Below are 12,863 nucleotides of genomic sequence, written 5' to 3'. Positions count from 1 at the left end.
TATAATTCGGTAAGGCACAGTTTCTGAGTATTGGGTACAACTTGGTTCAAGTGTTCGTAGTCTAAGGTAAATATCGAACTATGCTGGATTCGGGGAAACTATTCATAATCGAAACTATACCAAAGACACAACACACTGAAAGATTAAACAGAGCCGTAGCCAGGATTCTCTGAAGGAACGATTTTATAATTTTTATGAGGAATTTTTGTTTATAATAACATTTAAAAAGAAAAATGATTTGTCACATTAGAATCTCTACTTCACTTCTCTACATAAACATCTGTGTATGATGCATATCGGGCTATAATGGGGAAGAAACACATTATTGTAGTCCACTTTGTATTACAATAATCCTTCCAAACTATTCTGTCTTGTCACCTCACGTAGCTAAGTTGCCATTATTGTCGTATTTTGTCAGCCTTTTTTTGTGCTGGGAGGGAGGGGTCCGGACCCCTAGGCCACGTCCCTGGAGCTCCAGGTGGGTTGGTTTGTTCCAGACATGAACATGCTCGCTCTGGTGTTGCTGGCGGTGCTGGCCGGCGGCTCCTGTCGTCCGGAGACCGGCGACCTGGACTCCCTGCTGGACAACTACAAGGCCACGCTGGACAGCTCGCCCAGGACGGAGGCGGGCAGCACGGCCCCCGGCGCCTACAACCCGCTGGACTGCGAGTGCGTGCCCTACTACCTGTGCCTCAACAACTCCATCATCACGGACGGAGTGGGCCTCATCGACATCAGGTCTCGCTTTCAGTCCCGCGGCACTAACAAGCATTGCTTTTGCCCTGTGCGCACGGCTTCCGGGTGAGTTGCACGTCGGCTCCCTCTCTGGTTCGTGTGGGCGTCGTGATATCCTCGCATGTTCGTGTGGGCGTCGTGATGCCCTCGCATGTTCGTGTGGGCGTCGTGATGCCCTCGCATGTTCGTGTGGGCGTCGTGATGCCCTCGCATGTTCGTGTGGGCGTCGTGATGCCCTCGCATGTTCGTGTGGGCGTCGTGATGCCCTCGCATGTTCGTGTGGGCGTCGTGATGCCCTCGCATGTTCGTGTGGGCGTCGTGATGCCCTCGCATGTTCGTGTGGGCGTCGTGATGCCCTCGCATGTTCGTGTGGGCGTCGTGATGCCCTCGCATGTTCGTGTGGGCGTCGTGATGCCCTCGCATGTTCGTGTGGGCGTCGTGATGCCCTCGCATGTTCGTGTGGGCGTCGTGATGCCCACGCATGTTCGTGTGGACGTCGTGATGCCCTCGCATGTTCGTGTGGGCGTCGTGATGCCCTCGCATGTTCGTGTGGGCGTCGTGATGCCCTCGCATGTTCGTGTGGGCGTCGTGATGCCCTCGCATGTTCGTGTGGGCGTCGTGATGCCCTCGCATGTTCGTGTGGGCGTCGTGATGCCCTCGCATGTTCGTGTGGGCGTCGTGATGCCCTCGCATGTTCGTGTGGGCGTCGTGATGCCCTCGCATGTTCGTGTGGGCGTCGTGATGCCCTCGCATGTTCGTGTGGGCGTCGTGATGCCCTCGCATGTTCGTGTGGGCGTCGTGATGCCCTCTCATCTTCGTGTGGGCGTCGTGATGCCCTCGCATGTTCGTGTGGGCGTCGTGATGCCCTCTCATCTTCGTGTGGGCGTCGTGATGCCCTCGCATGTTCGTACCATCTTCTCGCCTGGCTGGGGAATTTCACCCCAATGAAAACGTTTTAACATCATTTGTTACTAAATTTATAATCATCACAATGGCAGCTATTTTTGTGGCGTTGTCAATCAATTTGATAGAAAATACAACGTCCAGTCAAATCACTTTGTAAACTGGTCACTGCAGCACCTGCATGTTTCCAACTGATGCCTTACTATTGTACCTACTTAAAATTCGCCACTCGGTAGTTGATTGCTTATATTTGTAAGTACCTAAAATGAGACTAAAGATTAATTTACCATTTTACTGAATTTTTAGATGCTGTTATATGTATGTCCATGAAAATGATTTCACAATACATAGACAAAGATTTTAATTGAAAATTCTTTCATGTATTTTTTGTAACATCGAGGCAAGTCTCCGGACCCTTTCTTACGAATTTGTACATTACCTAAATCAGAAAACGCCATCACAGTATCTTTAAAAACTATCTTGTGACGAATACAATTTGTAAATGATCGACGATATTCCTAAATTATGGCCACGTCTCGGCTATATTACTGGTTACTATTAATCTAACCTGTTCTTATAGATGTATCATTTACCCTTGGAATTTAAATATCTCTGAAAAATTTAAGTGTGTATGCTACTAACCTTGCATGACAAAAATTTTATCAGTTTGCAACACAGTTTTTGGTGCTGGTAAGTAAAGTGTTAATCCAAATATTCTATGCTGCTTTCAGCTCATGGAAAATGCATGTGCATGATAAGATAATTTAAAAATCATAGTCTTAATAACATATAATATCTGTAATAATGTAACTATGTTCAGCTTGTTTAAGAATAATATTATCTTAAAATTTAATTTTTTTTCCAGATACCTTTCTACACTATTAACTTTTCTGCGAGCTTTACTAACACAGATTTTGATAAAATTTTAGTTGCCAGTTTTTCTAACTGAAAATTATAATTTTATTGCAAATCACTTGAGGATAAATCTACATTGCTCTGTACAATTACCAATAAACTACTGTTATAAGTTATCAACAGATAACAGTAATGGTTTGTGAGTGGCTCTAATAACAGTCACAAAGTATAGAACTTAACAAATCATTCATTTTAAATATTATAACATTACTGCGCTAGAAAATAACTATTTCACTATTTTAGTAAAAAAAAATCACAGAATTAACAAAGAATTTAGCGCGTAGACAATCCCTTCAACAGAATTCAAACGTAAAAAAAAGTCTTACCAACAACCTCTATACCAACCTTGAGGTTTTAAGGGTACATTCTTAACCCGGAGCCTTGAGGTGGTAGGTTCAAATTCACTTGGGGAGAGAGGGTTTGTAGAATTTATTTACTTTATAATACATGTCCTGCTAAGCCTCCTAGCATAACATTGGTTTCAATTTATTAAAAAAATTGAATACTTTTTGAGGGGATGCGGTTAAGAGCATTTCAGAATAAAATTCAAAAATCACAGAACCATTATTTGAAAATATAGTAGCTCTACTAATGCTCTGCTTACTAGGTGATCAAAGTTTGATTACCGGTAGGATCTAAGAGGTTTATTTTTAAATTTAAAACGTGGTGGACGTGAATTTTGATTTTCTCTAAATACTCCCGTTTCCTCCACAGAATCATTCCGCCAATGCTCCATTTTCGTTCAATAACCTTCATCGTCTCTAATGATCCCGATATCTAGTAGACGTTCAACTATTGTTAATACGTTAATTTAAAGAAACGAAATGTCTGCTTGGAGAAAGTGAGGGCATTTCTGTATCCACAAACGACTCGTAAATATAGTATAGTCTGTAACTTATCCCAATGGTGTGAATGTCCTGCCCAGAGGGGTGCAACTGAGTAGGCGGGATATGGCCACTAAAAAGAACTGTGCGGCTGAAAAATGCCAACATGAAAATTTAAGTTTTAAATATAAAGGAAAACATAATAATTTCCTGAAACATAATGGCTAGAATAAATAGTAATTTTACAAACATACTTAGTTCTGAATTTTTTGGAATGGGTTATAAACGGAATGGCGTATTGAGTATTCTTGAAAAATATTATACTTTGGAATTTTTTTTGAAAATCTTAAATTAACTTGGTAGCAATGAAATAAGAAATAAAGTCAAGTGCACATGTGCAATTGAAACTGAAGTTATGATTTTCAACACTCATACTTTACGGCTATATAGTTTTTTTGGACCAAAATAAGTAGCTAACATGGTCTTTCAAAAAGTTTTAGGTTGTTAGTTTGCTGATAAATACCGCACAGTTGGCAGCGTTAGTAATCTCTCTCTCGTCCGTGCCTTGTGCTTGTGGCCCTGCTGCCCAGGCAGCGGTGTCCGTGACGCGGAGACTTGTGGCGCAGGATCAAGGAGGGCCCGTGCGACAACTACCTGGACGTGTGCTGCCAGAAGCCCGACACGCTGACGGCGCCCATCACGCCCAGGCCGCACGCGCGGGCCGGCTGCGGCGCGCGCAACCCCGACGGCGTGGGCTTCCGCATCACCGGCCACGGCGACGGCGAGGCGCAGTTCGGCGAGTTCCCCTGGATGGTGGCCGTGCTGCGAGAGGAGGCCGTGGGCGGCGACGGCGGCGCGCACAACCTCAACGTGTACCAGTGCGGCGGCTCGCTCGTGCACCCGCAGGTCGTGCTCACGGCCGCGCACTGCGTCGCCGGGTGAGCCCCGAGCCCCGAGCCCCCGAGCCCCCGAGCCCCCGAGCCCCCGAGCCCCCGAGCCCCCGAGCCCCCGAGCCCCCGAGCCCCCGAGCCCCCGAGCCCCCGAGCCCCCGAGCCCCCGAGCCCCCGAGCCCCCGAGCCCCCGAGCCCCCGAGCCCCCGAGTCCCCGAGCCCCCGAGCCCCCGAGTCCCCGAGTCCCCGAGCCCCCGAGCCCCCGAGTCCCCGCCCACATCCAGGCAGAGCGGCCTTGGACCAAACTAGTTATTTGGAAGGCGCCCGTTGAAAAACCAACACTTTAATTTAATGCACACGAAATATCTATTTAATAAATGTGTGCGCGTGGAGTCCACGCACGACACAAGAGAAACTTCTTGCTTATTATATCATTGGGTATAGAAAACATAATTATCTTTGGCTGAGGTCGCAGATAAAAAAAAAAACAAGTATGCGTGCGCTAAAATAATGCTGTTGTGTAAGTGCGCAAGTGTGCTGAGTCATTTCTATCTTTACCCTGTCGTCTTCTCCTCTACCGGTTTCCCGACACGTACGTAACTATTCCTCTCATGCGATTGGAAAATTTTCGTAACGCCCGAAAATCGTAGCCCCTCAGCAAAGAATTTTCACTTCAAAATTCAATTTCTTTTAATATTGGGCAAATGAAAATAATGTATGTATAATAATATAAAAAAATTTTTTTAATAAAAAGTAGCTTTTAATAAAGAACCTCTTGAAAAACTACATTGCGTATTAAAAGCCTCTGGCCATTCAATAATCTTCCTTGCAGTGGATACGATTTAGTACACACCAGGATGGCAATCATTATTGGCAGTGCGATTCGTAAGAAGGTGCTCAATTGTTCGTAACAAAACTATCATGCAACAATTTAAATGTGCCTTAAAATCTATTAACAATCAATTTGCTCCTATCATTACCGCTGGAAAATTTACACAACAGTGGTTGGTATATTAATATTTGCAAGTGGAGGCAAACAACTTGAATTATATCAAACAAATATACCGGCTAAAACGTGGCAAACCAAGCCACGGCTTGCTACTTTATCACTGAAAAATGCGAAACTATCGGGCACGTCCAAAAATGACGCTATGCCCCCATGCATGTTACCTTTCCGCCACGGACTCGGCAGCAATGCTAGGATTATTGAGTTAAGGATTGCCAGGAGACAAATATCTGTGACGTACGTGAAGTCAATTTTAAACTCGCCATCGCCATATTGTATACGCCCAAAACATTGCGGAAGTGGTGCTTGACCACGTCTGATGATGGTTAGAAAGTATGAATTAGAATCTTCGTCGTTAAAAAGTCACTTTCTTGAAAAAACAAAGAGGTAACTTAAAACAGTTTCCACACCGAAAACACTACCTCTTTCTTCCTCATCCTTCATTACCTACCCTCCTCATTTCTTCGTCCTCCTGCCTCATCTGTCCTTTGTCCTCCTTGCCTTTTCGTCCCCCTATATTCTTACTCCTTCCATCATCTTTCCTCTATCATCCTCCCTCCATCATACTCCCTCCTTCCCCATTCCTCCCTCTATCACCATTCCACCCTTCTTTACTCTTCTTCCTTTCCTATTCTTATCTTCCTTATTCTTCTTACTTTCCTATTATTCTCTTCCTTATTCTTCATCCATTCCTATTATTCTTATCTTCCTTTGTCTTGTCTTAATCCTCATTCATTCCTTTTTCCTCCTCTCCTTTCCTTCATTCCTTTTTCCTCCTTTCCTTCCTTCCTCTTCACTCCTTTCTTCCTCCTCTCTCCTTCCTCCTCCCTCCTTTCCTTCCTCCTCCCTCCTTTCCTTCCTCCTCCCTCCTTTCCTTCCTCCTCCCTCCATTCCTTCCTCCTCCCTCCATTTCTTCCTCCTCCCTCCATTTCTTCCTCCCTCCATTTATTCCTCCTCCCTCCATTTCTTCCTCCTCCCTACTTCCTACTTCTTCCCTCCTTACTCCCTAATTCTTTAGTCCCTCCTTCCTGAGTCCCTACTTTTCCTTACTCCTTAGTTCTTTCATCTTTACTTCTTACTCATTTCATCCTTACTCCTTTCTTCTTCCCTCTTACCTTATCTTTTTAAAATTTTTTATTCTCTTCAATTTTTTTTCCTTTTTACGTATTCCTTCCTCCTTACTTTCTCTTTGCTTTATTCTTTTACCTTCATTTATTTCTTTTTTTATCCACCTTTTTCTCCTTTTATTTCTAATTACTTTCACCCCACTTCCTACTCTTATACAAGCTCATGTATCCGCTATTACTTGATGACACTAAATTATAATTTAAGAAGCATTTCCACTACTTCGTAAAATTTTGGGTTTGGGTTTGGTTTTGTTACAAACTCGGGGATTCTTCTGTGCCATGGAAAATCAACAGTTTTGTGACCGCCACCAAAATATAGTTTGTAAATAAATACCATACCTAATATTTTAATGCGACAGAAAAATAATGTTGCACTCTCAACAAAACTATTTATTATTGACGGAAAAATGTTTGTGCATCTCATAAGCCACTTTCTAAACACTACAAAATAATTTTCAACATACATATTTTGGAAGGGTTTATTTGGACCATATCATTTGTGGTAGCAAGTTAAAAAAAAAAAAAGAATCTGTTTCCAGCACATTTTTGAGAGTACGGCTTGACGGTAGTTTTCGGCACAGGAAGGAGTCGAAGCACCTGAAGATCCGCGCCGGCGAGTGGGACACGCAGACCAAGAACGAGCTGTTCCCGCACCAGGACCGCGACGTGGAAAAGGTGATAGTGCACGACAAGTTCTACCCCGGAGCGCTGTACAACGACGTGGCGCTCTTGCTGCTGTCGAAGCCCGTGGACATCGCCGAGAACGTGGACGTGGTCTGCCTGCCGCAGCAGGACGAGCCCATGGACGGGAGGCGCTGCTTCGCCAGCGGCTGGGGCAAGGACGTGTTCGGTGAGCGGTCTGGCACGCAAGCTGGGCACAGTAGAACTCAGCATGTACTAGTAAACTGAACCACTTCATCCAGTGGCGTGATTGCCTTTTGAGGGCTCGATGCTCCTCCACCAAGCCTCGCCACGCATTCCTGTCCAGAACCTCAGCTTCGATCCGAAGCTGTTGGTGGTCCACCTTCATCAATCTTCCCTTCCTCTTTCGTCCTCATTTCTCCTTTGCCTTCTTTCGCTCTTCCTTGCTCCTTCATCCTGCCTCTTCATTCCTCCATCATCTACCCTCCTGCCTTCGTCCTCTAGTCTCTTCTGTCCTCCTTCCTCATCTGTCCTTCTTACTCATTTATCGTCCTTTTTCCCCCTTTCTTCAGCCTTCTTTGTCATCTTTCCTCCATCATCCTTTCTCATAATATACTCGTCCCTAGGCTTGATTTTGTTTATAACTGTGATGGGAGAAAAGGGGATGGTAGTCAACCCTATGTCGAGCCTTCAGAGAGGACTCTCCCACCCCATCAATCTACTAGACTTCCACCGGGGCTGGGCTCTCGATTTACATCTGGAGCGGGAAGTTGTCGTCGGACACCTTGAGGAAGTAGAGCCGGGTGTTTGATATGAGAGGCTAAAGCCGGCTTGCACAGTCATTGGCTCTATTCAAAGAAAAGTATTTCTAGAATTTGATTAATCAGCCATGTGTTCCTTATTTTACTTATCTGACTTTGCGAGCTGTCATAATTCTCCCGGAAATTGACTTCAAGGAAATGTCTGGTGCATCACATCTCATTTTCCCAGCAAAAATCTTATACAGTGTATTTTGAAAGTACTTTGCTCCTTAACTCATTGACGACTTAATGAATGTTTGTCTGAATACCCGAATTCCTATAGGTTATAATAATAAACATTAAAAAATAAAGAACAAACATTTTTATTTAATTATACACTCAGCAAAATTTGGATCCTGGCCATCATCTAAGTAGCCTTAAACTTGTTTTTTAATCAACAACTTGGGAGATGCCGTATAAATGGCATTTTTATCAAAACTATTTCTCCAATTAAGGTGTGAGTGTTTATTATGTAATTTTGCAGTGCTTAAGTGTATATTTACACATATTTTAATAAGTTTCCTTATTAATAATTTGTGGCAATAATGTGGTTTTTAACGTGTTATCTTCTCTTTGGAAAGTTCTTTGCAAAAACATAGTTCCACCGAAATGAAGTGATGTGTTTTACAGGTAAAGAAGGTCGGTACCAGGTCATACTGAAGAAAGTAGAGCTGCCAGTGGTGCCCATTGACAAGTGCGTAGAATCATTGCGCAAGACTCGTCTTGGCCCGTACTTCAAGCTCCACGAAAGTTTCATCTGTGCTGGCGGCGAAGTTGGGAAAGACACTTGCAAGGTAACCTTCCAGTCTACGGCTACACTGGTTTATTAAATGGAGCCTAGGGGTAGCACCATTAATAATGGAATACTTGCCTCCAGACTCTTGGGTCTGTGAAGTGGCACCAGCAGGTGCACTGCATTCGTAAATGAGGTTTGAAATAATAGTCTAGGCGGACTCTGACAAAGAACTGCAATGATGAATGGAAGTGCGAGGTCCAGGGCCACCGAGAGAAACTAAGGACCCTGGGGCAAATAAGTTTGTCGGGCCCCTACCTTATATTTAATTTACATTTCGAACCCCAAAAATTAAAAAAAAAATCTTTATAGACTAATCGGTGCTGTGTCCATAACTATAAACGTAATCTATGTATATTATTTCATGTAAGGTTGCCTATAAATGCTATTGACAATATACTTGCACTTTACACCATAGAGTAAGCAATAGAGTAAGCCCAAGCATTAAAAAAATCTGGAAACACTACTGGTGCCTGGGCACAGGGATTTCCCCCCCCCCCCCCCCCCATTATCTTCGCCCATTCCTCCTGTCAGTAACATCCGAAAAGCTCCATCGGCTACAGGGCCATGTCTACGTGTCTCGTCCCACCTGTGAGTATCTGGATTCGCATCCTCCATGCATGAAGATAAATGCCATTTTTATGATTTACTGAAATATTATAGAAATGAACATTATTACTTGGATGACATTGACTAGTATTTCTAACTGTGTTATTGTTTATAGTGCTTATGTAAATGTATATATGTATGTGTGAGTATAGCTCCGGATATTTTTCAGGGAAAAACTGGGAAATTTCCCTTCGAAAAGGGAATTTTTCCCTTGAATGGGGACATTTTGGAGTAGGTAACAAGAATTTTTTTTAGCGGTAAAAAGAAAAGTAATAAATGGGAATTGTATTGTAGTTTTTATTTCTACTCGCATGGACAGCTAAAAGCTGCTACTTAACCCTGCTATTTCGTAAACCTTTTCCCGTAATTGCGTCCGTTACTGGATCACCAGCGCTCAGAAATAGCACACCAAACTACCAAATCCAAAATAAAATGTATTAATGTTTTCATGTTTCGATGCACCGAAAAAGTACTGAGCCAACCGGCCGGGAATCAAACTCGGAAACCTTTGCCATCGAAGCATTTCTAGGCGTCTCTTCTAAACGTCGCATCTAAACGTTTTCTTAGCCTATTTGTTCTGTCCCTTTTGTTCTGCCCCTTTTGTTCTGCCTTTTACGCCAAATCTGATTATTTTCTCGTGAAATAGTTTGGAATCGTTTCATAAATTACCATGTGACTTTACAGAAACTAAATAATAAACATTACATCAATTAAGTAAGTTAAATTAATATAAAATATTAATGTAGGAGATAAAGTCCACTGCTGTCACCGCAGGGTTTTGTGTCCGCCCTTTATCCTTCTTGGCTGACTTGGATCACACGTATTCGACAGGAAATATGACCCTTTAGCAAAAGAAATTTGAATATTTTATGATTTTATTCTTACGTCTCACTGTACTCTGCCCCGTTTCAGCAAGTCAACCAACAATAACCGAACTACAATCAAGCCTATTGAAACAAATAACATTGTTAATGCTGAAATCAGGGGGAGCAGAGTAGTAAGCATCTCGGTGACTGATGAAAACCCTAATTCATTCATTGTATAGTCTTTTCTGTCGACGAGAAACGCTCTATTTCTCACTACAGTATGTCCATAAAAAGTTGTCCCAGTTATAAAATTTAATAGTATCAACTGTAAAAATTGTAGTGTTGGTTCAAGGTCACATTTAAAGAGAACTAAAACAAATTAGATGAACGCAAGCGTGAATACCTCTTTGTTATTTTCTCATTTGCAGCGCGAAAATTTATCTCTTTTCCGCAAATAGTACAGGGTGAACCTGTAATCTTTATTTGGCAACAGGATGGGGCCCCTCCCCATTGTAATCTCTTTGTACGAGAGTGGTTAAACGTTGAAGTCCCTGACCGTTGGATTGGTCGTAACGGTCCAGACGACAGAGCTCTTCTTCGTTGGTCTCCACGTTAACCTGACATAACGCCATGCGATATATATTTTTTTCGTTTGGCGCTTCGCGTTCCGCCGCTACCAAATGATTTGCCAGAGTTGAGGCACAGAAGTGAAGACTCTGTTGATTACATCACTCCGGACGTGTTAGTCAAAGTGTGGGAAGAATTGTATTTAAGGTTGGATGTATGCTTTATAACTTAAGTTGCAAGAATTGAACATTTGATTTTTGTAGAAAGTCTTACTTAAACAGTTGAACCTGGGACATGCTTGTATGGACATCCTGTGGAGGGCACTCGAGCCCCAGTGACGGACGCGTCGTGCCCGCAGGGAGACGGCGGCAGCCCGCTGGTGTGCCCCACGCGGGGGAACCCCCTGCAGTACGTGCAGTCGGGCATCGTGGCCTGGGGCATCGGCTGCGGCGAGGACCAGACCCCCGGAGTCTACGTGAACGTGGCGCACTTCCGCAACTGGATCGACGAGCAGCTCGTCTACAACAACCTCGACATCAGCGGCTACAAGTACTGAGCGCTCCTGCGCAGCTTCCCGCCGCACCAACCTGTACTAACTACCTATTTAATGTGTTTTAATAAATTAAAGGCATTTTTATACTAATTATTTTTGTTTTTTTTAATATGTAGAATACCTTGACATCGCCGGCTTTTCAGTGATGCTTTCAGTAATGTCTCCATGAGTATAAGGATTTACTAATTCATCTTCGCAGGCATTGTCTCACAGACCTTAGCAACTTTTCTTCCTTTCTTGTCTCTACTTTTTTCAAAGTGGGGGTTTTTACCCCTCTCCCGTGGCATGAACTACAACCTGCCACTGTCAGTAGAGATAGTTCTTCATTACCTGAATAGAAACACAATCCCAAACACCTCACCAGATTCTTGCAAGTAAACATTTTTATGAGTGGGGGGAAACAGGCTCGTAAGGATAGCCTCATTAGTTTTTTACAGATTTATTTGCCTCTAATATTTACATTTCTAATTAAACCACCACAATATGTGTCTGTTCACAGTTCACTAAGTATCTGTCAAAGTCCACAGTTCACACTCCTCACTGAAGCTAGGCTCGACAGTGGTTCGCTCCTTACCTCGCACCTGTCGGGACACACAATCTCGTGCCACTCAGTCGCACTCGCACGGTCTGGCTGCTCACAGAACACGCTCTTCACTCAACTCGCCTGTTTGAACTCCTGCGGAGCCCGGCTTCGCCGCTTTTATACCCTTGGCAGTCTTTCTGGAACGGACTGGAGTGTCTGTGATGTGTCGCGTCATCCCGTGCCGACCCGACGCTTGAAGCATTCAGGACAGCGGCGCGTTATTCACGCCACTCCACGTGACGACCTCTTGGTCTCACGGAATTCCCAGGCCACTCAGATATGACAGCTCTGGGGAAGGAGGGCGTGGGGGCAGGGGGTGACGAGGCCAGGCCGCCCTAATCACCAACGGTATGCGTGCGTGATATCAGTGACCGTGTGGGGCCACCAGGTGGCCGGGAGCCACTGTGTCGGTGGACTGTCCAGCATGCACCTGGCTCGCCCCACGGCCTTGCTTCAAGCACGCTTTTGAACAGTATTGTGCCTCATGCTTAGTTTGCAGTACAGGGTAAGGCGCTCGTTGTTGCCAAATCGATACTATTTGGCTTGTTAACATTAAATTTCTTAAATTTGTAAACCATCATTAGTTAGTTACATTTTTTTATTTTTACTATATGTCAGTTTTCAAGAACATGTTATATCTATTGACCTATTATCATTGGTCATTCTGAATGAAAGAAAAATTAAATTCTAAACACCAATTATCTTACAGGAGAAACTACTTGTAGCAATAGTTCACTTAGTAAGGCGTTCCACTAAATTATGAGCTATGCTAAAACTGAGCCAAAATATTTACGAATAAAATAAAAAACTTTTTCACAAAAATGGTTTTAAAAAGATGATGTCTTTCAGCTATGTTTCTTTACAAGTGTAAACTTTTTGTCCCTTTATTTACGTGTTTTTAGATATGTGGATTTATACTGGTCCTTCTAATACTCATTTAAATTGATTTACAAATTATACATCAGAGGTTTGTGACGCAGGCCACATTTAATTCCATGAAAAAATATTTCATTTCAATCTAACTGAATTATCAATCAGTACTGAGTCGTTTTACTTATCAGTAAAAAAACAATGCATTGCCAGGAATTAAAAAAAAAATCCTTGACCTAG

At 43.5% G+C, this 12,863-nt stretch overlaps 1 protein-coding gene across 1 annotated transcript in view; it reads left to right on the top strand.

Moving 5' to 3' along the window:
- The window catches only part of LOC134530979 (phenoloxidase-activating factor 2), a 28,200-nt gene extending 16,940 nt beyond the window's left edge, over positions 1-11,260 (top strand). The window contains exons 2-6 of the mRNA XM_063366368.1: positions 498-738; positions 4,004-4,315; positions 6,982-7,250; positions 8,473-8,636; positions 10,976-11,260. Coding sequence (XP_063222438.1) covers positions 500-738; positions 4,004-4,315; positions 6,982-7,250; positions 8,473-8,636; positions 10,976-11,173 — 1,182 coding nt within the window. The 5' untranslated portion in view covers positions 498-499 and the 3' untranslated portion in view covers positions 11,174-11,260. The remainder of the gene's footprint in view (positions 1-497; positions 739-4,003; positions 4,316-6,981; positions 7,251-8,472; positions 8,637-10,975) is intronic.
- The last annotated feature ends 1,603 nt before the right edge of the window (positions 11,261-12,863 follow it).

This window comes from Bacillus rossius, chromosome 3 (assembly GCF_032445375.1).
Source record: "Bacillus rossius redtenbacheri isolate Brsri chromosome 3, Brsri_v3, whole genome shotgun sequence".
Classification (NCBI taxonomy): domain Eukaryota; kingdom Metazoa; phylum Arthropoda; class Insecta; order Phasmatodea; family Bacillidae; genus Bacillus; species Bacillus rossius.
Note: the sequence above shows the minus strand (reverse complement) of the source record. Positions and strands in the feature narration are given on the sequence as shown.